The sequence below is a fragment of the Mustela nigripes genome, chromosome 10, assembly GCF_022355385.1.
Source record: "Mustela nigripes isolate SB6536 chromosome 10, MUSNIG.SB6536, whole genome shotgun sequence".
NCBI classification, from domain to species: Eukaryota; Metazoa; Chordata; class Mammalia; order Carnivora; family Mustelidae; genus Mustela; species Mustela nigripes.
The window spans coordinates 30591497-30616539 of NC_081566.1; the positions used below are offsets into that span (position 1 = coordinate 30591497).

The 25043-nt window shown below is 42.6% G+C and overlaps 1 protein-coding gene across 1 annotated transcript; it reads right to left on the reverse strand.

The window, feature by feature from the left end:
* Positions 1-498: 498 nt before the first annotated feature.
* FBXO28 (F-box protein 28) lies at positions 499-25027 on the reverse strand. Its single transcript, XM_059412928.1, has 5 exons — positions 24734-25027; positions 16978-17087; positions 12816-12954; positions 5521-5716; positions 499-4093 (listed from the first exon to the last, which is right to left on the reverse strand). The coding sequence occupies exons 1-5, from the start codon at positions 24998-25000 to the stop codon at positions 3699-3701; spliced, it is 1107 nt and encodes a 368-aa protein (XP_059268911.1). The 5' UTR covers positions 25001-25027; the 3' UTR covers positions 499-3698.
* Between the last annotated feature and the right edge of the window lie 16 nt (positions 25028-25043).

The following is a 25043-nucleotide window of genomic DNA, read 5'->3' on the forward strand; positions in this document are numbered from 1 at the left end:
CTGATTGCTTTTCAGAATGCCTCTACTCCTGACTTCAGATCGTACTTCCATGATATTTTGAGTGGGCTGGATAAGTGCTAACAAATGGGTACTCACAGCTAGGGCAGGAGGTTAAGAATGTGCTGATCACCAAGGATGAGATTTTATGTTACATTAAATTAAAATTCTCACTGTTGGGAACAGACAAGACCAGGAGTTCCTAGATCCTAGAAAATATTATGGCTAAGGAAATAGAGAACTCAGGGAAGGGATCCACCTCCAAGAAACTTTGAGTAAAACAGAATTAAGTGCCCTGTCTTAGGAAACAGTTCACTACTGATCAGGAAGTGGGACATCACACATCGTTTCTTTGGAGATTAAAGTGCAGGCTACGAAATGGCATAGAAAACAATGCATAAAATAGTGCAATTTCAAGGTGCCGTGTTGTCTGCTTCTTACACACAGCCTCTGTTCCTATGTCCATCTTTTCTTAAAAAACAAAACAAAAAAAAATCCAGCTATAGTGACACCTTTAGCTTATTTATTTAGGCATGACTCATACTGTTTTACCCACCTTCTGGGCTACATAGAATATTGCAACATTTTAACAAATAGAATAATAGTGCATACACCTTGAAACTACTAAATAGAGATTAAGGCAAGCCCCTGTAAAGTTCAGTACTCCAGAAAACACGTTTTACCAAAAGTTAAAAAAAAAAAAACCCAAAACAAAAAAAAACAAACCAACCCAAAAAGCTGCTTCTAAGACCAGTGGCTTTAGGCCAGATGGCACCCCAATGGTTTTTTAAAACAGTGTGATTCGTTACGGGGACTGCGTTTGCGTCTGCCCCAATATTTTCAGGCTCTGAAGAGCCAGAAAGGAGCTGAAAAAGCAGGAGGTTGAGTAACCTCAGGTCTTGAAAAAGACTTTGTATTTGGGATTAGGGGAAAACCGAGCTGAGTCCATGCAGGAGAGAGGCAGAGGGCCCTGGGTGGGTGAGGTGGGGGCAAGTCCCCATGGAACTGACTGATGCCTGTTCCCCTGGGTCTGTGTTGTGGGCACTGTGCCATCATCGACTGACAAGCGCGAGTGACCCACTAACACAAAGTCTCCTCTGAGAAACAGGACCCGAATAACTCTTGGCATCTCACTCCAGGACAACATGACACTCACAGATGCCGCCGAAGTCACGGGTGAAGCCACGGGTGTCTGACCCCGGGCAAGATGGCTCCCATCCGGGAGGCTCATCTGCGGTGTTGCTGGGGCCTGCCGGTTTTAGCTGATGAAAATCCTTTGTGATCTGTTGAACCCTCAATGCCACTCTACTATCCAAAAGCAAGCACCTGACTTTTTCTTAAGCAAGATGTCTTCGGTAAGATCGAAGACTTTAACAGATAACTGAACCGTAGTGCTTTCTTCTCCTACTCTTACGAACATTCGTGCATTCACAGGTACAACTCATGGGCCTTACGGACAGACAGTTACAAGTGAATCTTTTAGAAATTTGGACTTTACAAAGAGACAGAAAATACCTTCCGATAGTGTGGATGCTTCCTACGAAAGCCAAATACTCATGCTAACTAACAGAAGGCTCTACATACATTTAGGGTATGTAGGTGCAGTTTAAAAAGAAACCTAGGAAACTTGAAATAATTCAAGAACAACTGCTAATCATCTGAGGTTGTACCCCTTTGATGCGTAAGGATCCTACTTTATAAACCTGTAAACATGTTACCTGGTTACTCAAGAGTCTTCCTTTTACTGGGAAGGCAGACTATTCATGGCCATGAGTATCCCAGCAGGCCTGCTTCAGAGTTAGAACAATATGGCTAAATCCTAGGATTAAAAAAATGACACCTGCCGAGAAAACGAGTTCCAGACGGGGACTTTTATGGATGATCTTGGCTGACAAATGTTTTTTGGAAATTGTTTATTTTAAAATTACCTTCCCAACAAACCATGAAAACACTTGGATGTTAGATGTTTTTTTTTTTTCTTCATTGAAAACATACTACATTGTAAATGGAGTTTCCAAGTCAGACAGAAAATTGATCAAAATCTAAGGACAGTATTATGGAAGGACAATATTAAAAATGGGTAAGAAAAAGCTTCGTTTGGTGAGATTAAAGGATGCATAACCGTGTCATGGTGGACAGGCAGAAAGGGTGGTAACCTTGTGCTTTTATTCAACTAAGGTACTTACCAAACCTTAGGTTTTTTGCAGGTGTCCAACTCCCACCTGGACAGGGGTTATTTTCTATATTACACCTAAACCTATTTTAAATAACTGAAGCCCATGGCAACAGCTGTTACGAGTTGATAAAAGAACTTATCAGTCAAATAATAACTACATAATTTAGTACATAAAATAAAACGAGGACAGTAATAGATGAAGGTCTCAAAAATATACAACTGGGGAAAGTAACCACTGTATACAATTTGGAGGTTGTTAAAGTGACCGCTTAGAAGGGTGAACAGTGCAAGACATGCTTTTCCAGTTATACGCTCAGAACAGGAGTGCAAACAAAATTAAAGCTTCTGTTTAAAGTTGTAGGAAAAGGAAAGCTTGAAATTAGTATTTAAAAGCTTCCCTCAGGTCATCCCCCAGAAATGAAATGATCAAAATGCTTTTTCATAGTTGGATTTTCTTCAGTGAGTTTTCTTTCAGTGGTAAAACTGCATCCTACAAGTTGGGTCCCCTGCTCACACCCGTGGTGATCCATGAACACACACGGTGGTGAGGAAGGGCCACGACCAGTCCCCAGAGGTCCGACAATGACAGAGCCTGGAGTTTGGGGTTCTTGCCTTGGCTACTATACCTGAACCCTACAGAGAACAGAGAAAGCGATGAGCTTTAGTGTTCCCTTGTTCCCCTAAAACTGGAGGACAAATGGACTAATTCCTCCCTGGAGGCAAGCTGCTGTAGCAGTGGAAGGTGTTAGGCGCTCAAATAAGCTAACGCTGCTCTAGAAGGTGGAGAAGTAGAGAAGTTCAAGGTCAATGCCAGTGCCAAGAGCTTTTTCCGTGAGCTGACTAGGCGATGCGGGCATGCATCCATGCAAAGGCAGGGCGTGGCCCCAGAAGAGAACTGAAAACATGTGTAGAACAACTGGATAAGTCCCTTGCCAGTAGTTTATAAAAATATATAGTCAATCCTGTAGAGGCCCCTCTTACAGTCAACACTATGGAAGTCTGTTTTAGTTACCCATTACTTCGATACCAAAAAGCATTTACTACTTTTCAGACATTCCAGACAAAGGTCACTTATAACAAAAAGTCAACTTTTTTTTTTTTTTTTTAAACAAGAGACTGTCCATTTAAAAAGTAGGTCTTTTCTTTCAAGTGAAACAGGACACTTTCTGTATTCAACTTAACTTCTAGTCTGTCCAGACTGGTTTGTTTCAGATCCTTCTCTAATGTGCATATATGCAGGAACAAATAAACTTACTTTTAAACGTTATCTGCACAGAAAAAAGTTAACTCCTCAAAACATGATAGGACAGGTCTGGTTAGTACAAATCTATTGCAAAGTAAAAAGACTCTGTGCATCAGTTCAACCAGGAGAAGCGGGAGAAGACTGTCCCAACCGTGAGAGTTCAAGTTGAAGTTGTGTTCTGTCTGAAAGCCCAGAAGCCTCTGGGGCGTCCTGATGGGCGTCACTGCTTCAGTTGCTCAACCGCGTCTTCCTTTGGAGCTTGAAAGCCCCCCACCCCCAACTTTACTTTCTATTCCGAAGACGCTTCGATTTCCTAAGGGAGTCTATGGCTTCTGGTGCCTTCTTCCGTTTCCGAGGGGACTCCTCGTTCTGCCCAGCCCCTGAGGAGTTCCCCACCGCGCTCTCCATGACCTCCCGCAGTTTGCGCTCCAGCTCCGCCAAGCGTGCGTTCTGTTCGCCTATGATCTGGGTCTGCTCTAGCAGCTTCTGGTCCTGGTCCTGAAGCTGCTTCTGCTGCTCCTGCACTTTGGTGCGAAGCTCGGAAATTTCACGCCTGAGAACAGTCACGCCGGCACCGTTTGTCTTAACCTGCTGCTGGAGTTTGGTAACCTCTTGTCTTGAAGGGTTTTGCTTGGAGAAGAGCTGCATGGTTGTGAGGGCTGCAGAAGGTCCCGGAACTGCAGAGAAATGGTTTTAAATGGTCAATTAATCACTTAAAATGTCTCCCACTACTGGTAATACTTCATTAAACTTCTTTTGAAATGGAACAGCCTTATAATATCACTTCTGATCATTTCCTCTTGGCAATCTACACCCGTCTTAACAGTAAATGAGTTTGAATTCTGATGGTTGGGTTCACGTGGCAAAGTATGGATTGCCGGGAAATGGACAAGGACTACAAAGGCAACATCGCCATAAAAATCACTATCATAAATAACCTCCCTTTAAAAAAATGTTATCTCTTAAAGGTTTTCTGAAAGGACTGGATGGATCCATTCCTACCCTAAACCCGCCAAGACATATATATATAAATAATCTTCCTAGACAGATGCATTGTTCCTTCTCTTTCTGCTTACCTTTATCTAATTTCCACAAACACAGCAAGGCTTAGATCAATTCCTACCTCTTGTCAACTCTCAGTCAACAATGGTTCTAGCTTCCTTAAGATCCTGTCTCTGCTACTCATTTGGCATTTCAATGGACCCTTCTTTAAAATGTTTCTCTTACCAGTGATAATTTAATTTCGAGTCTGGATATGTCTTACCTTTTGACATAGTAAGATCCTTGAGAGCAGACACCAAGTATTACACTTCCTTTTAGTCTCCACAGGACACAGTACAGTGCTGTGCGCGTAATAGGTACTCAATAAATAACTGATTAACGCTGAGATGCCACAGGCATTATGATTCAATTACAGCCAGCCGCTCAGTCACCCCACTGAGCACTCCAGGGAGATAACTCATCTGAACAGAACGTGACGTCTTACTAAAAAAGATTTTCCTGATTTAAACTATCTGTGAGAGTTGAAGATATTTTGAATAATTTTGTCTTTCAGTAGATAAGGGATATACTTCTGCAAAAGAGCTGCTAAAGAAGTAGCGGCAGGGCTCAAAGCAGCCTTACGTGGCCTGTCTTTTCAAGCAGCGGCCACTCTAGGGGCTGAAATAATTAAGTGAATAATCCGTGAAGAATTTGGGGGGTTTTATCTGGTATATTTCATTCTGTCTTAGCACCATGGGTGTTAACTAGTCAGAAACATCAAAACGAAACAACAAAAGACACTCCACAAAATCCCCCCCCCAAATATACATAGCTTTTTATCCAAAATTCTAAGTTATTGTATGTCAGTAGTCACGGATATGTACAAAGATACAGCCACTAGACTGTTCTTCAAAGTGTAGTTTAAATACTGCAAAACGAGCTCAACAAACGTGCTAACAGCGATGGATCAGTTACACGAGTTACGTCATTAAAAATCACGTTGCAGACACTATTTACAGACACAGGAAAGGTCACAATATACGACTAAGTGTGAGTGCGGGGAAGCAAGTTGGGGAACTGTGTAGGAATGTTCCTTTACACTGAACATATCCACACGAGCTACCTGGAGGAGAGCCCATGAGCCTTCCGGACACGTCTGATCCTGGTAACTTCCTCTTCAGAATGGGCACGATCTTCTCATCAAAGTACTCCATCGCCATGGAGGAGATGTCCCTTAGCTCTTGAAGTACTTCATGAGCTCGCTGAGGGGCTCTGGTGGAATTGACGTATCTCAACACTCGATAAATCTCATCAATCACCTACAATAAGGAGGTCTCATTAGCACTTTCAGTTTTGTCTTTATAAGAAAATGGCTCAACAGGGAGAGAGGGGACGATGCCGTCTGTACCGCATGGCTTTGGGCTTGTCATAAGCCTTCGTGTGTTTCATATGCACATTTATTAAGATTTTCTGCATCAGGTGCTGAGGCTAAGGAATCAGGATGAATAAAGTACAGCTCTTGCTCCAAAGGAAACCAGAGGGCAACAGACGCGGAAATAAGTGGTAGGAAAAGGGACATACAAGCCGCGAGAGAAACCAGAGAGTGAACTATGACGCTGAATCCTGTCTGCGGAGAGGGCTAGAGGAACTGACCCAAATCCACTTCACTCCAGCCTGAGGGTTTCCTGAAGCCCCAGGAACCCAAACAGACTTCCTGCTCTGGGACCAGGCACTCTGTCCTCGGAGATTTCGTTTCTCTTCAGACCTGCTATGGACTAGGATGAGGTCTCCTCGGATTCCCCTCTCCCACTATCAGCAAAGGGTAGTGAGAGGCCCCTTTTCACTTTCAGGGTAACTGCAATGGGAAACACAGGCGTAACATACATGGGGGAGAGAAAGCTCTGACCACCCTGGTTCCTAGTCCTCTTGCTGGAATGGCAGCTGAACCTGCCTCAGCTCTAATCCCTACAACTGATACACTGTGCTCCTGTAAACTGACTCGTACCTTATCTTTACCGTTTTTGGTCTTTGAGGTAATAGTGTGAAAGCAAGGTCTCTCTCCATTTGCTCAAGTCTTCCATTAGGAAAGGTAACATGTTACAGAGAGATTACGGTAGTCAAGAGGAATAATCCATGTTTTCAATAAAATTAAAACCATTCTCTTAATTCTGTCCCAAAGTTATGCACCAAGGACAAGATGAAGGAGATGACCTACACAGCTTCTACCATTCAGAGGGACTGGTGGCCACAGTGTCACATGTTAGGAAAACATGATATTGACCCAATTTTCAAAATTATTTCACCCTGCAAGGGTTTTAATTACTTTCTGAAAATTACTTTAGCAGCAGGAATGTAAGGGCACGATAAGTCTGGAGGTCTACTAAAGGGATCACAGGCCTTAGGCTGGTCACTTAAAGTATTTCTAACAGTTCATGATTTTTCTACTTCTCAGTAGATCATTCCTTCAATCTTTTTAATAATGTCTATATCCAACATGGGCCTCAAACCCAGGGATTGCACACTCCACTGACTGAGCCAGCCGGGAGCCCCTGGCCACTCAAAGTTTTTACAGCTTTCAAATATGCTGCATGCTGAACCCCTCCTGAACCTGAGATGATAATATTTTACAAAGTACGGTATGACCATATATGATGCTTCTCTAATGCTCTAAGCTCATGTTAAAACTGGCACCACTGGGGTGCCTGGGTGCCTCAGTTGTTATGCATCTGCCTTTGGCTCAGGTCACGATCCCAGGGTCCCAGGATGGAGCCCCACATCAGGCTCCCTGCTCAGCCTGCTTGGAAGGTTGATTCTCCCTCTTCCACTCCCCCGCTTGTGTTCCCTCTCTTGTTGTGTATGTGTGTGTGTGTGTGTGTGTGTGTGTGTGTGTCTCTGTCAAATCAATCAATCATTTAAAAAAAACCCAAAACAACACACAGACAGACAGCTCACCAGAACCCCTGTGCTTAACCCAGAGGGCAGGTGGGGTTGGGGGCAGAGGAGAAGGGAGAGGTGGAGACGAGGGGAGGGGAGGGGCAGTGTGCCAAGAAAGCAGGGAGGGGAAGGGGGGCGCAGGGGGGCTGATGACAAGGGGGGCGGGGTGGGGACACTGGGAAGGGGGGCGGCTGCAAAAGTCAACGCAAGAACAGATTGATTTTTCTTCTTTCATTTTAAAGGTTCGGGGACTGTATTTATTTTCAGCACAGTAAAAAGAAGAAATGTGCCCAAATAATACTGTTCTAAGAATGTCTTCATATTAAAATCAATTTTAAAAGAGATAAAAAACACAACATTCTGGAAACATTCAATAAACTCAAAGAATATTTCTCAAAATAAGGGACCCATGTTCTTCAAAAGCAAAGGAAGCCCAGGAACTATTCCACATTAAGGAGGTTATAGAGTCCAGCGGGACTGCAGACTGGGTTCTGGACTGAGAAAAAAGTCTCTAGGACGAGTTTCACTATCAGCGGTGAAATGTGCTGTGGGCTGTCAGTGAGAGAGGCCATGGTAGCAAACCTGCATTTCCTGATTTGGTAACTGTGCTGCAGCTCAGTTCGAGAATGCCCTTATCTCAGAAACTGCATCAGAATATTTAAGAATAAAGGGTCATGGTATCTCCACTATTTTGAAATGGTTCAGAAGAAATAAAACAGAGAATAAAAGCAAACGGGACAGAAGGTAATAATGCGGGATCTGGATAAAAGACGTATGGAAGATCCTTGTACTATTCTTGCAATTTCTGTGCAAATGTGAAATTGCATCAAGACATGTAGTTACCAGAAAAAAAGAAGAAACTGCAAAATGCCATACCGCTGTTCCTCCCGCCGCCTCCTGGCCCAAACATGAAAAACCAACTAACAAAACCCAATTCTCAGATTTTTAGTTTGTTCAGGGAAATCCTGCCTTGTGACCCTGCATAATCATTCACACTGAATATCCTGACTTTTGGGAACCACTGGGTTTCAGTGAGCACAGAAGCGGTATGAGAGCCACTGGTAAGGCCTTAATTAACAGGGTCTTACCCATGTTTTTCTTTACTATTCTATTTCCCAGAATGGTCAGTTGGCCTCTGTTCACTTGTGTGCTTCAGTATGTGTGAACTGCCAACATGGACACTGAATTTTTCGTACAGTGTGACTTCTGTCAGAAGAGTTGAAAAATACCAATACAGGGCGCCTGGGTGGCTCAGTGGGTTAAGCCGCTGCCTTCGGCTCAGGTCATGATCTCAGGATCCTGGGATCGAGTCCTGCATCAGGCTCTCTGCTCAGCAGGGAGCCTCCTTCCTTCTCTCTCTCTCTCTGCCTGCCTCTCAGTGTACTTGTGATTTCTCTCTGTCAAATAAATAAATAAAATCTTAAAAAAAAAATACCAATACAGTGATCAGGGTCAGCAGCTGGAGCCCTACTGACCTGCAGCTGTTTCTGTTCCAATGTTTTACTGGAACACACGCACATGCCTCTGTTTCCCGCATGCTGTCCATGGCTGTTTCATGGAGCTGAGAGAGACCACGTGGCCTGCAAAGTCAGAGATGCTTACAACCTGGCCCGTTATAGAAGGAGTTTCCTGATCCTGTTCCATGATCGACAGTGGCAAACTACCAACCAGTCTGACTCTCTTTTAATGCCCTTGTGATCCATACGGTCTCCCTGTCCAGAGACCCCATTCTAAACCCCTTCCGCGAGTAAGACCTGGTTTTTCACTCAGGAGGAGGGCAGTGACCTAGCTGTTTGGAGTTGGAGAGGGGACCTGTAGGTTTAAATCATTTTTAAATACAGAGACGCAACCCACCCTCCCTTGTTAGTCCCACTCGCACCTGGAGCTTTCTAGAAGCCAGCTGTGCAGACCACACTGCCACCCAGCTCTCCCACGGCCCATCTAGGCTTTAACCTCCTCAGCTCTGCTGAATCAGCTACCACTTCTCGTGTACATTCCAGCTTCCAGAATTTTGTTGCTGCTGCTCTCCTGACTTCACTCTCATGGGTCTCGGTCTTTTTTTCCTTTTTAAAACTAGCTCCTTTACTGTAAGAACAAGCTTTGGGAGGAATCTGAGGTAAACATGCATTTAATCTGTCATCTTTAACCTACCATTTGCTTTTAAGAGTAAATTTGATTGCTCTTTCAGAGAATATTTAATTTTGAGAGGCGGAGGGAATCTTAAGAAGGCTCTGGGCTGAGAATGGAGCCTGACATGGGGCTCGATCCTGTGACCCTAAGATCACGACCAGAGCTGAAATCAAGAGTTGGTCACTTAAGCAACTGAGCCACCCAGGCACCCCAGAGAACAACTTTTAAAATGCTTTTTGCCCAAGTGTTAGTTTAAAATTCCAAAATTCTGTATGTATTGGGCATTCTAATTTAAACTATAATGTTGATATTACCCAGGTTCACTTAAGTACCTTGTAAAAGAGTAATCTGTGAATGAAATATTTACTATAGACATGAAAACGAGTTCTTTTATCAAGTATGAAAATTCCTGAATTTTTAAAAGTTTTTATTTTAAAGGTTTACCCAGGGGCACCTGGGTGGCTCAGTGGGTTAAAGCCTCTGCCTTCGGCTCAGGTCATGATCCCAGGGTCCGGGGATCGAGCCCCGCATCGGGCTCTCTGCCTCTCTGTGATTTCTGTCTGTCAAAATAAATAAAATCTTAAAAAAAAAAATAAATAAAGGTTTACCCATTTGTCAGAGAGCAAGTGAGAGAAAAAGAGCACAAGCAGGGGGAGGGGCAGGCAGAGGGAGAAGCAGGCTCCCCACTGAGCAGGGAGCCTAAAGCGGGACTCGATCCCAGCACCCCAGGACCATGACCTGAGCTGAAGGCAGACGCTTAACCTACTGAGACACCCAGATATCCCAAAAGTTCCTGAACTTTTAAGTAAAATCCAGAAGCAGGGTCTGGGGGAACACAAGAATAACCTAATATAGAAACCTTGTACCAGATCATGATTATAGGTTAACACTGAGAAAGAATTATTATTTTTTAAATATCTTATTTATCTGAAGAGAGAGGGAGCAGCAGGCAGACGGAGAGGGGGAAGCAGACTCCCCGCACAGCAGGGAGCCAAATGCAAGGTTCAATCCCAGGACCCTGGGGTCATGACCTTAGCTGAAGGCAGATGCATAACCGAGGGAGCCACCAAGTGTCCCTGACAACTATTTTATAGAATGTACTCCTTTTGCATTTGAGGATTAAATGCCACGTCCTTCGGTTCTGAAGACAGAATGTGAGGACTTTTAGGCTGAGAAGTGCAAAAGGGGAGAAATAGGAAAACAACCCCAAATTACAAAGTGTGTTAGGTTGGCAGTTTCATTTTTGTCTAAGCAAGCTAAAAAGTACCAGCTACATGAAAATAAAAAGTAACATTCTGGGTGGTGCCTGGCTGGCTTGGTCCATCGGTAAAGCAGACAACTCTTGCTCTTGAGGTCATGAGTCTGAGCCCCATGTTGGGCTCAGAGATTACTTAATTAAAAAAAAAGAAAAAGAAAAAGAAAAAAGGTAATATTCTAAGGATACACAGTGTTTGTTGTTTTAGGCAAAATATAAACTAAGAAGATGGCACTTTTAAGAAATAAAGTTATTCAAGATGAATCCAACAAAAATCATTTGTTTTTTTGGGGGGTGGGGATTTTTCAGGTTTACAGGAGAAAACTTTGGATGAGTTTTTGTGAAGACACAGGTCCTATTAAGGAAGAATCAGCAGGCTGGCGCGAAGCTTCTGTCAAACCCATCTGCCAGCTGGGCCCTGGTGCTCTTACCAAGGGTACAGGGACAGACCCTCCACTGCCGTGTGGAAAGGCAAGGCCACGCACGTGAATGTGCATCTAGCTTGAGAGCAGTGACGAGGGAGAGGGAGAGGGGACGGGTCTGGGTTAAAGGTGGGCCCGGGCATGAAACTCCTTCTTGACCGCTGTGCCGCTGAGGGCCCAGGAAGGGCTGCAGTGAGGAGCTGGCCCGAGCTGATGTCTGGGGGGACCTGCCGAGCCTTGACACCTTAACATATTCTCCATGGCGCCGTGGTTTTGTTATTTTGATCCTAAAATTAACGTGAAGAGTCAACAGAAACTTGCAAAAAACCAGCAGGACTCAACTGGATTTATTTGTTCAGACAGTCAAGACCAGCATTCCAATCACATGATCCTGATCACCCAGAAAGACCCGTCCCTTCTGTAAAGGTCAAGTACTAGGCATCTCAGCTCTGCGGCCCGTGTGGACTGAGCACACACTACTCCACTCTCGTTTGTAATAACTGGCTGAAGTGTTTCTGAGGTTATGAAAACTCTAAGATGTTTCTCAAATATTGACATTCCTAACAATGAGATAAGCAACAAACACCACGAGGCAGCAGGGGACAACCTACACTAGTTCCATGAACTTCTCAGATCACTTGAGAGATGAGGCCTGTACATGGGATCTGGATGCAATATGGAGTAAGAATCAGAACCAATTTTTAAAGTTAAGTACTCCATAGAAGAATTTGTAGCTAACAGGAGGCAAGTGAGATATACTGAAGAATATTTCAAATAAAATAAGAAACAGGATCCCCCTCCATAAGCATCACAGAAAACTGAAAATGGAGGAAATACAGAATATTGTTAAATATAGAATATTGTTAAGTATCTACGGAAATAACCAAAAGAGAACATTCCAGTTTTTCTAGGAACTGATTAGCTCCGACCATAAGGGAATCTTTTGCTAGCATCAACTAAGTACCAAAAGGACCTTTCAATCCACCTCTGCCTCTTCCACATACGATACGAAGAGACTTCATCTGAATTTATTCTCCAATCAGGAAGCAAGATACCACAAGCACTGAGGCAGTATCTTAAGTAGCACGTTGTGAACTTGGGGACGGTAAATACGCCACGACAGACTGACTTCTGGGTTCAATAAGACTACTCCTGTGCTGCTATCCAGTAACTGTCTATTCTCGCTGAATCTGGAAGTATTTAAAGTGTCTCCATGAAATGCTTCTCACACAAAACAAAAACCAGCTTGTCCCTCCTACTCCACCTCCCCCAAATCCAAATTAGAACAATCCTGAAGGCAGGGACAGTACCTGACTTATTTGCTGTCAATCTTAAACAAAGAGTAAAAGCCCACAAATGTGTTTTTCAGCAGGAACTCTGTTTTCTCTTCCTATTTATGGAAAGAGTTTGTTAACTGGAGTTGAGGACGAATTCCTAACAAGCTTTTCTAAAGAACAGCAGAGCATCTACTGTGTGTTTCACAATGAGACTTTTAAACATGAAGGTCATGTATGGTATGGACTTATTATCAGTTACTGCACAGAAACTAAACAAATCCATTCACAGAAACTCATTCCAGAAAGATGGGTACAATTCTGACATTTAAACAATCGCTTAACAATAATAGAACTTTAAGTAGTGCACTCTAGCTGTTTTGGGAAAGCAGTTCTATTTTACCTTTCCTGGGATGAAGCAACAGAGATTGGAATCCACATACTTCATGAAAGTCATGTTTAACAGTGAGAGCCTTGTTTCCACAGCAGCAAGGATGTCTGCGTGACGAGCTAACGAGTGGTTTCTTCTTTCTGACTCCCTCCTGGAGTAAGAAAAAAAAGCAAGCATGAAAGTAATATTGTGAACTAAATGGCAAGCAGAGAAAATGACTTCCTGGGACCTCTTTTTTCTTTTTTAAAAGATTTTATTTATTTGACAGACAGAGATCAAAAGTAGGCGGAGGGGTAGGCAGAGAGAGAGGAGGAAGCAGGCTCCCCACTGAGCAGAAAGCCTGATGTGGGGCTCAATCCCGGGACCCTGGGATCATGACCTAAGTGGAAAGCAGAGGCTTAACTCACTGGGTCACCCAGGCGCTCCCTTCCTGAGATTTCTAACAGTCTAATATTTACCTGTGAATTTGATACCTACAATTGGGTCATGATTTAACCGAAATCATCAATGAATCGCTATGTCCAGAAATCCCTGCCAAGGACTAGCACTCACTAATAAATTATAGGGGAGAGGGGAATCCATTTTTTTTTTTTATTTTTTATTTTGTGTTTTGCTGTATCAAGCCTAATGGCCATTAGAATAAAAAAAAAATCAGAGAAATGGAAGAATTACACAGGGGTATGTGAACAAGGGACATATGTTTTTACCCATAAAACCAGCTTACTTAAACTTCTATATAAACTTTTTTTTAAACTGTTTATTTATTTTAGAGAGAGAGAAAGAGACAGAGAATGGGGGTAGGGGCAGAGAGAAATTTCAGGCAGACTCCGCGCTAAGCGGGGAGCCTAATATGTGACTCGATCTCACGACCCTGAGATCACGATCTGATCCAAAACCAAGAGTTGGTGGCTTTATTGACTGAGCCACACTGAGCTAGGCACCCCTAGCTCACTTACACTTTTCAGGTGTTACTGAAAAATACTTCACATACAAAATTCACTTTGGAGGTATGTGACTTCATGATTTCTGGTATATTCAGAGTTGTGCACCCACCACCACCATTTAATTTCTCAACGTTTCATGACCACAAAACGAAAGCCCGTAACTATTACCAGTCACTCCCATTCCCTAGCCCTTGGCAACCACTGGTGTACTTTCTGCTTCTACGGATCTGCCTGTTATGGACATGGCAGGTAACTGGAGTCGTAGGATATGTGGCATTTTGGGTCTGTCCTTGTTCACGTAGCACAGCTCTCAGGGCTTATCTATGTTGGAGCGCATATCCATTCCTCTCCACTGCCTGCTGACATTTCTGTCATACAGACATGGCATCATTCTGAGGACCTGATCATCAGGTGATGACTTCTAGGCTGTTTCCACTCTCTGGCTATTATGAATAATGTGACACAGAACACTCACGTACGTTTTTGGCGTGACTATATTTCCATCTCTTTTGTAGCAAAAGAGATGGAAATATGTACGGAAATGGAAATACATATATTCTTTTTTTTTTCTTTAAGATTTTATTTAGGGGCACCTGGATGGCTCAGTGGGTTAAAAGCCTCTGCTTTTGGCTCAGGTCATGATCCCAGGGTCCTGGGATCGAGCCCCACATCGGGCTCTCTGCTCGGCGGGGAGCCTGCTTCCCCCCACCCCCCGCCTCTCTGCCTACTTGTGATCTCTGTCAAATAAATAAAATCTTAAAAAAAAAAAAAAAAGATTTTATTTATTTATTTCACAGACAGAGATCACAAGTAGGCAGCAAGGCGGCAAGAGAGAGAGATAGGGGGAAGCAGGCTCCCCACTGAGCAGAGAGCCCGATGCGGGGCTCGATCCCACGTCCCTGGGATCATGACCTGAGCCAAAGGCAGAGGCTTTAACCCACTGAGCCACTCAGGTGCCCTAGAAATACATATATTCTATGTATATAGAATATACGCTGGGTCATTTGTTAATTCTGTGTTTAGTCTTTCGAGGAACAAAGTGTTTTCTAAGGGCAGAACCACTTTACAATCGCACAAGTAATTTATGATGGTTCTGATTTGGCCACATCCTTTCCAAGATTTTTTTGGTCTTCTTTACTCTGGCCATCCAAGTGGGTGTTGTGTGCTATCTGTGTTTTGATCTGCAGTGCTACCGGCTGGGGACTGCTGATGTTGAGCACCCTGCATATGCTTAGTTAGCCTTCAGCTTCTCTTCTTTGGAGAAATGTCTCTTCAAATCCTTTGCCCCCTTTTAAACTGGGTTCCGTGTCTTTTTTATTGTTGAGCTCTATGAGTTCCGCATAGTACGTGGATCAAGGTCCCTCACTGGGTTATTTGAGCTGTTCACGATTTTCTCCCCTGGTGTGGGCTGTCCCTTCACCATCTTGATGTCATCCTCTGCGGCACAAGTTTAAATTCTGAGAAGGTCCAGTCTGCCTACTCTTTTGTTACTCGTGCTTTAGGTGTCATAGCAAAGAAACCACTGCCGAATCCAAGTCCATGGAGGTCAGTACTGTTTCCATGTGAGGGTTTACAGTGGAGCCCTGACACTCACACTTCGACTATAGTCTACTTGGAGTTAGTTTTTGTAGATGGGATGAGGAAGGGGCCCAGCTCCATTCTTTTGCAGACACCCAGCTAACCCAGCATCATTTGGGGAAAGCATTAGTCCTTCCCCCATCGAGTTGTCTTGGCATCTGGCTTGAAAATCACTACATATCTAAGGATTTCTTGTGCATCCTCCTGGTTCCACTCCACCTGTGCAACCACCTGTCTTTATGCCCACACCACACTGGTTTGATTACGGCAGCTTTGCAGTAAGTTTTGATATTGGAAAGGCGCAGGACTCGGTCACCTTTGTTGATCTTTTTTAAGACTGTTTTGATTAGGGGCGCCTGAGTGGCTCAGTGGTTTAAAGCCTCTGCCTTCGGCTCAGGTCATGATCTCAGGGTCCTGGGATTGAGGCCCACGTCGGGAGCCTGCTTCCTCCTCTCTGTCTGCTGGCCTTCTCTGCCTACTTGTGATCTCTATCTCTGTAAAATGAATAAATAAAATCTTAAAAAAAAAAAAAAAAGACTGTTTTGATTATTCTGAGTCATCTGTATTTCTATGGAACTGTAGGATGAGCCTGACATTTTCCGCACAAACCACAGCTAGGATTTTGACAGGGCTTACACTGCATGTGCACAACCACTTGGGGAGAACCGCCACCTTCAGAACAAAAAGTCTTTCCATTCAACACCATTTAAGTCTCTTTCTATTTCTTTTACCAATGTTTTGTGGTTTTCAGCAGACCAGTCTTCTTTTGTTAGTCATTACTAAGTATCTTATTCTCCTTGACAGTACTGTAAATGGATTTTTTTTTTCTTAAGTAAGATTTATGCTCAACAACCCAGAGATCAGGAGTCCCATGTTCTTGGGGCTGAGCCAGCCAGGCCCCTGCCCCTATTTTCTGAGTCTAGTTGCCACACAGTGCTACAGCAGTTTTAGGGGTACAACATGGTGCTTCAGCATTTTTCTAACTTATGCCATGCTCATCCCAAGTGTAGCAGACAATGCTATTATTCTGCCATGGACTATATTCCCTGTGTTGTACTTTTTATCCCCATGACTTTTTCATTCCATCACTGGAAGCCTGTGGAGATTCCACTCCAATTCACCCACCCTGCCCATCCCTGCATCCTGCAACTTGTTTTTGGATCATTGGTTGCTAACACAATTATGCAACTCCTTTCCCGCATTGATCTTGCACCCCATATCCCTGCTGAGTTTTTATGAGCTCTAACAATTACAGGACTCCTTATGCATATGATCACATATATGGGAGATCTTGTCACCTCTAAAGAGAAAAAACGACTTCCTCCTTTCCAATATGGAAGCTTTGAATTTCATTTTCTTGCCTAACTGCCCTGGTTAGAACCTCCAGTATAATGTTCAACAGAAATGGTTAGAGTGGGCGAACCATAGTCAAAATCACTTACTGTGATTTAGGTACCCTTCCCTATAAAAACTTGGAAACCATTTAGTATGTAGACTTACCCAAATTAAAAAAAACAAACCCCAAAACAACAGGGGTGCCCCATGTCAGGTATAGCCATTACTTTAAAGACAAAAATCCAAAAAAACCCCAACCAAGAAAGGGAAAGAAAATTCCCACTTGTAAATTATTGCCAGCACTAGGCACAACGTACCTTGGAAGTTGTGCTTTAACTTGTTTCTGACATAGATTGTGGTATCTCTCCACTTTCAGAAATCCCTGATTCAACATTCTCTGGCAGACCAAGTCCATTCTTTTACAAACCTACAGGAAGAAAGAAGGAAAAGGGAGAATTTTAACAGATAAAACCCAAATATATAACAGACAATTAACTTAGACTCCTGTTAGCTGAAAGTTCTCTGTGCCAGTACTGTTCCGCAGTTTGCGGTCTGAATCTCTAAATCAGTACACATGGTAACGTGTAGTGTATAGTGAGGCGAACCCCTCCTGCTTTATAACTCTTGTGGCATTATGTTAAGAAATTAATACTATGTGTAGGCAAGGAATTTTACTTTTATTTTAGTTATTGGTTGCATGTTCTGAATGTATCCCCACTACTATGGTCAGAAAATGTAGTCCTGAAGATCAATAAAACAAGATATTCAAAAAGTTTTTAATGGTTTGAAAAAAGAAAGTTCTCTGGTAGCTCAAAATGTGTATTCAAACTGATGCCCAACCTCTCATAAAGTTTGTGAGCTATAACCAGAATGAGAATTCTTACTTATTTCTACAAGCCAGGGTTAACTATGGAGAGTTACTAAATACTGTCCTGTCTTCCATAATATCAAATATTTTAACATATGGAGCAGAACCTTGACTATTTTGAATTCTTAAGGAAAACTATGTTTTTATACAGTAAAAGCACTGGATTGGAAGTCCGAACACCTGAATTTCAACATAACTTTTATGTGTTCTTGAGCAAGTCAGCTCAATAAAGCTGGAGCCAGCCTTCTGTAAAATTGGATAGTACCTAACTCACAGAGGTAGCATTAGGATTAAATGAAACAATACACACTAAAATCACTTTGATAAACTCTAAAGTGCTCTGTAAAAATTATGTTAAATTGTTTAACTTTGTACTAACTGGAAGATGTTGTTCCAGAGATGCCGTATTTCTGAGAAATACGTATTATCTTAATAAAACCTGGTGCACAAAATCCTTTTGTTCTTCAATTCCTGAGGATTTTGCAGTGACTCGGAGGCATCAACTTGAATGTCAGTTCCCACTGTATAGGTGTGGATATTTAAAGTGCAAGACATTGAAATAAATCTAGATCGAGGCCAAGGCCTATGCTTGTCTCTCTCCTAGCACCCGGCACAAATGCTTGACAAATACTTGCTGAAACTGAAATGTTTGTTTTCTCTGAGAATACACAGACAAAAATTCTGGCAAACTGGATTGAAGCTAACAAAAGCTGTAATACTTATTAATGAAAGCTTTAATACTACAGTATTAAACACCATGTAGTTCCAAAATCAGAGCACACTAAATGAAAGGTATTAAGGAAAACACTTCTTTTCCATTTGAAAAGAAATAAAAACAACAAATTTTAAGTAATGAAACTAAGAGTAATTCCTAGTTATATTTTAGAATATGGTGGGATCTATTTCTAACTAAACCAAACCAGCTGTCAACAGTCAACACATGGTCAGTGTCTATTAAAAAATAACATTAATAGGGGCGCCTGGGTGGCTAGTTGGTTAAAGCCTCTGCCTTCAGCTCAGGTCATGATCTCAGGGTCCTGGGATGGAGCCCCACATCAGGCTCTCTGTTCAGCAGGGAGCCTGCTTCCTCCTCTCTCTCTGCCTGCCTCTCTGCCTACTTGTAATCTCTGTCTGTCAAATAAATAAATAAATCTTAAAAAAAAAAGACATTAATAAAACTAATAAATATAAACATAAATACATGTTAAAGTTTATTTGTTTTTTAATAATTTCCACACCCATCCCGGGGCTCAAACCCATGACCCTGAGACCAAGAGTTGCACACTCCTCTGCCTGAGCCAGCCAGGTGCCCCAGTATAAATAATTTTTAAAGGAAAAATAACTCTTCAGAAAAAAAATATTTAGAGTTACATTTTTGCAAATCTCTTTGATATGTAGTTTTATAGAACAGAAATAAACTGCCATATCTGCTTCCGTATCCAGTCTACTGAAGTATTACCTTAGTTCGAGAAAGCACACAAGCACATGTTTCATGAGTTATCTGTATGCTGACATCATCACATGTCACAGAGCTCCTGGAAAGCTCCACTGTCTACTTGTGAAAGGCAGAAAGAACAACTTAAAACTATAATGAAAAGACTTCAGATCTTACAGACTCCCTCCCTGAAAGGGCCTTGGGGACTGCTCTGGGAGCCCAAGACTAAACTTTAAGAACCACTGTCCCACTCCTAAATAAACATTGTCACGAGTACTGGTACTGAGACTTTAGGTAAAAAAAAAAAAAAAAAAAAAAAAGAATATATATATATATATATATATATGATCTACTTTTACTTTATCTTTGTTTTTGTGCTGTTGGTCATGGCTTACTGAACATCCAGGAAAGAAAGAATACCAAATTAAATGCTGTTCTTTTCTTACAATATTGATTAATGCTTAAAATATTTTTGACCTCAGCTTTTGTGGTTCTGTTCTCATTTGTCTGTCTTTGTGACCTCCTGTTTTCCCAAAACTGACAGGAAAAAATTTTACCTTACTTGTTATTAAAATACAACAAAAATCCTAGCAATCTGGTCATTTACCCAAGACAGTAAAATAAAATTCTGGAGTCTAATATATCAAGATGATGACTATGTCAAAAACTATCATGGCATTCAGAGATCAGCACAATAGATACTTATCAACATACCAGGGAGCTCACGGAATACTAGTCTCCAGTGGAGACATTCAGTTTGGGCTCCTCCGTTACTGCTGTTCTAATTAGAAGAGATGTGGTTTTTCTTTAATTGTTTGAAGAGTTAAACTGCCATGTTTACCCTCTTCCATCATTTTCTAACCTAAGTAGTAATGAAATATTTTGTTCACTTTGTCTAGGAATCTTTTTTGATTTCTTGTGCCACCATGGTCCTACTTAACAACGCAAGACACATATGCCATAAATTTGTGAAACCTGTAATTTTCCTATGAAACCTAATCTTAGTGTCAAATCTCGGTTGATTCTAAGATCCATATCTTTCCAGATTTTAACATTTGACATTGGAATGGTCTTACAATAATTGGCAGCATTTCTTTTTCAGAGGGCTCACAGGCTACGAAATATAAAAGGGTGGACTTCTTTGATTTTGTTTAAGATGCTGCAGAGACTTTAAGACGTCAATAAAAGCTCTTCGGAGGGATGGGGAAGCACTGCCAGAATATACATACAAATTGATCAAGATGCATTCTGATTTCAAAAATCCTAAAACACGAAACTGTATCTCAGAATCCAGGAAATGTTGGAATAGGTTCGGATTTTTCATGTCCTTATTTAGTGCTTTACAGTTCTCAAATGAATTGAATACCTGATGCTTTTCTCCAATTAATGCAGAAGCTATTATCAAAGATTAGGCCACTTACCAATAACCCTCAAACTGGAAAGAACTTAAGACACCAGAACCTTTCCTTTCTTTTTACAGTGAGAACATGGAGGCCTTAAGAAATTATGTAACGTGTACAAAGTCAAACTATGCAGTGGCAAAAATGAAATTAAGAATTCAGGCTTCTAATTAGTATCTTTTTAAATTTAGTGATCTGCAGCTCTACAGAGTGAAACAATTATCCTAACAATTCTCAACTGATTGGTCTCAACTAACACTCTGCTGCTACAGAAAATGTTGGCACTAGTCTCAAGTAGGACTTCCTGAGGCAGTATGAGATTTTAAGGACATTAGGGGGTGTTCTCTAATTAGAGAGATGGTGCTAGTCTATATCTTTCTAGAATTCTTCCAAAGTTCAAAAATCAGAAGTCAATTATGAGGAAGCAATGAGACAAATCTGCACTGTAGAACATTTTATAAGCCATCTGCCCTGATTCTTCGAAAAGCCAACTGCACCAAGAATGAAAAAAGTAGGGAGAATGTTCTAGATTAAAAAGACATTCTGGGTTAAGCCTCTGCCTCCAGCTCAGGTCATGTTCCCACGGTCCTGGGATCAAGCCCCACATCGGGCTCTCTGCTCCGAGGGGAGCCTGCTTTCTCCTCTCTCTCTGCCGGCCTCTCTGCCTGCTTGTGATCCCTATCTGTCAAATAAATAAATAAAATCATTAAAAAAAAAAAAAGAAAGAGCTGTGGTTCTCAAAGTGTGGTCTAGGGACCCCTGGGATTCCCAAGATCCTTTTGAGAGTCTGTGGGGCCAAACTAGTTTCATAATACGAAGACGTTATTTGCCACTTCTACTCTCATTCCTCCATAATATACAATGGACTTTTCCAGTGGCAACACAACACATGACAACAATTTTCTGGCAATTAATGAAGAATATACTGTCTCTTCCTGCGTCTTCTAGAATTTTCTAAGGTAAGCTCTTAGGGTCTTCAGTAACTTAAGAGTATAAAGATGTCCCGAGGTTTTAAAAAAAAAAAAATTGGGGCGCCTGGGTGGCTTGGTTGGACAACTGCCTTCGGCTCAGGTCATGATCCTGGAGTCCTGGGATCGAGTCCCACATTGGGCTCCCAGCTCCATGGGGAGTCTGCTTCTCCCTCTGACCTTCTCCTCACTCATGTTCTCTCTCACTGTCTCTCTGTCAAATAAATAAATAAAATCTTAAAAAAAAAATTGAAAACTACTGGCACACAGCAAGAGATGTAAGGAAGACAGCAGGCCTATTAAAAAAGGAGTTAATGGTTTCTCATTTTCTTACCAATCAACGTTCTCTAAAATTTTCTAACATGTTTGAACAAAAGATATAAAAGGAACTATAAATGGGTAACAAATTTAACTAGCTACAGTGCTCTGAAGTATCTCAGGATGAAAGTATATAGGTATTTTGTTACCTACCAGAAAATTTCATTCCACATAATGAGCAAGACTTCTGAATTTAACCTTCAGTCATATTTATGTCCTGAACTACTAATAGGATTCCATTAAATTTATAGAAGCTCAAACCATACAGGAAAAAATTTCATAGGATACCTCTAAAACAGCTTTTAAAAAGCCTTCCATATTCATATTTCAGTGAATGAGAACACTATGCTCACAAATCAAAGTCAAACGCTCAAACTTGGCTTAGATACACTCCTGAACTGGGGGTAGGACCTCACTTCTTAACCTTTGCCACGTGTTTCAAAAACTCTCACCCTATCAAGAGGGCCTAGGTGACAGTCTAACGCTGTATCAGCACAAATTTGTCTGATTTACTGAAAAAACAACTCAAAGTACAAGTTTTATCACTTCAAAAGCTGTGTTCCGTCAAATAATTTTAAATACATTGGAAGAATTAAGTATTTAAAGCATTATTTCTGTGTAATCAAGATTTCTAGGCTCTGGATACATTTTTGGAGCATCAATGGCAGGAAAAATGAACAAACAAACCAACAATTCAATAAGGCATTTGGATAATCCCTTGGAAAGAACTGGAGAGTCAAATTTCAATTATTCATGGCAACAGGAAGCAAAGACTATCATCAACCAAACTGAAGACACAAAGAACTGAAAAATGTTATTTTAGCAATCTCAACCAAGAGCACATCTTTTAAAGAAAATACAGAGTAATGAGTACATGGCTTATGTGTCTGTCTTCTAATTTAGGTGCTAACCACAGTGACAACTGAGTCCCTAGTAAGTAAATCGGAGAGAAAAAAAACCCTGAAACATCCAAACAATACATACACTAGTTCAGCAACCACTGAGCTGCTGACATTTAGCGTTATGGAAACTAATTCTATTCTTAATTAGTATCACTCTCTTCCAAGCATATTCAGCCTAATCCCACTAAAAAAAAAAAAAAAAACAAAACTTAAAATGAAAGGAGCTGGAGTAACGTGTACTCCAGATAGCAGCATACATACTAATGTTCCTTGATTTTTTCTGGCAAAGAGCCCTTTAGATATAAGGAAAGCACGAAGGAGGCACTGTTTCTACCCTGCCAAAGTCATTAAGAGACCACAATTAAATTAATGCTGACATCTAGTGGCAAGAAAAAAATCTTTCTTTTATAATGCTACCTGAATTGTACCTTATGACCCCAAACCGATCAATCTGAAACCAAAGACATTTCCAAATAGCCACAAAAGATTATCCACTTAATCTACAAATTATCTATTAACCTTAAGCAAACAAAAGAATAAGAAAATAGTTCCTCATTACTAAACCAGAGGGGAAAGACCCTCTCTAGGACATAAAATTGACTTAAGAATCTTTGGGGGGGGGGGGGGGGGACACAGGGGATGGTAAGGGGCTCCTTATGAAAAATCTGTTTGAAACCACAAATCTGTACCCTAAAAGTCTAGAAGAGATGACTGCTTTAAAATTAAGAATGCAACTGAGTATTTCACTTGAAAGAGATGTCATTCATTAATAAACAGTGGGATGTCCTAAGAAGCTAGTCCCCCCCCAAAAAATGTTTTTAATTTTTAAAAAGGTAAACGACTGACAAAAGAACAAAAAACCAGTGTTCCCCAACACTTACAAAACAGAACTGTGAATATTCCAAGCTTTACAAAGCCATTGTTTGGCTGAGAGGCTCAATTCAATCAAATGTTATGCCTAATTTCCAGACACTGAACATACAGCATGAATCTTGAGCAAACATCACCCTTCATAAAAATCGGACTATTTAAGATTCTACACGGAATTCTAGGATGACATGTTTGGGGAATGCAGGGACAATCAATTTTGACAAACGATTTTTCAACTGAAGTATCTTCCATTCTGCAAGACTGGCGTGGTAGAACTGCTGGGCTGACTAGAAAAGAGAAACCTGGTCATCAGTTTGAATCAAAATTAATAAACTTTCTTTAAAAAGTATGATTTCCCTTCCAAAACGCAATTAGAATCGAATTTAAACTGGAGGTGTAAACCTAAAATGTGGCACACGAACGAGAAAATGCTGTACACACTACATTCAGAAATATGTCTTTGTCCTCTTAAAAACAATCCCAAGCACAGATTGAGCTCCTACACAGAGTCGGCACAGAGTCCCTTAAAAATGTCCACCTCCTTCAATTTCCTTCCCACTTAAAGGATAAATTCCCCGACAGGAAGCCAAAGATCTTAACTGAACTAAGACATTCATCAAACCTTCAGTCCACGGTGTGGAGCGAGGTAAATTCCTCCTTTCTATCAATCACTTGAACTACTGTGATTTGAAGCTGGCGGGTGGGCGTAAGTCACTAGTTAGAAAATGAACTGCAAGAGAAACCAACCCTGTCCAGGGGCGAGGTGCTCCCCGAGGGTGGGAAGTGTCGGGGCGAGGCCGAGCCGGACGCGCTCTCGGTGGGCTCTACTTTACTGGTCACCTGGGGAGCTGGGGCCACCAAATGGCGTTCACGCCCCTCGGAGCCCCCACCGGGTTTGTGGAGGCCTCCCCGACCCTACTTCATCTTCTCCAACCGGGAAACCTGGGTCGGGGTTGGGGGGGAAGCGGGGACACAGTGCGTGATTCCTGCGGACCGACCAAACCTGGCTGGGCCCGGCCGGGGGCTGGACGCTGATGCACAAAAGGCGGCGACCCGAGCCGCGGAGCCGGCGTTCGGGCCCGGCGGCGCTGGGACGCCCCAACTCCCGCCGCCGCCCCGCTTCCGGGCCGGGGCAGCGAGCCCCCTAGCTCCGCGGCAGGAAGGGGAGGGGGGATGACCCCGCCGCCCGGCGCCGGGACTCCGCGTCCTGGAGCCGGCTGCGGCTCCCTCCCCGGGGGACGCGCTCCCCTCTCCGCCCCTCCCCAGACCTCGGCCGGCGGAGGGGGCGGCGGGGGTCCCGCGGGGGCCTCACCAGGCGGAGCTGGCTAATTTCGTCGTAGGACATAAAGCTGAGGATGTTCTCGATGGCTACGATGGGCAGCGCCACCAGCGTGTTGTTTTGAGGCAGCTGGTCGGGAGCCAGCGCCTGGGCTGGGGGCGCCTGGGAGCCCGGCTGCGGGGCCGGGGGCGGGGGCGGGGGGGGCAGTCGCTGGGTAGAGCCGATGGCCGAAGAGGGGCCGCCGTCGCCGTGGCCGCCGCCTCCTTCCTCAGCCATCCGCTCCTCCGACGCCGCCGCCATCTTGGGGGTTTGATTTCTTCCCCCCGCTGCAAGAGGAACTAGA

Bases quoted from the DNA above. Each gene is read 5' to 3' on its own strand.
- FBXO28 (XM_059412928.1), bottom strand. From the start codon at position 25,000: ATGGCGGCGGCGTCGGAGGAGCGGATGGCTGAGGAAGGAGGCGGCGGC. The intron at 17,088-24,733 runs GTGAGGCCCCCG...TTCTTCCTGTAG, and splicing joins AAATTAGCCAGCTCCGCCTG to GTTTGTAAAAGAATGGACTT. The intron at 4,094-5,520 runs GTAGCTCGTGTG...ATTTCTCTGCAG, and splicing joins GCTCATGGGCTCTCCTCCAG to TTCCGGGACCTTCTGCAGCC.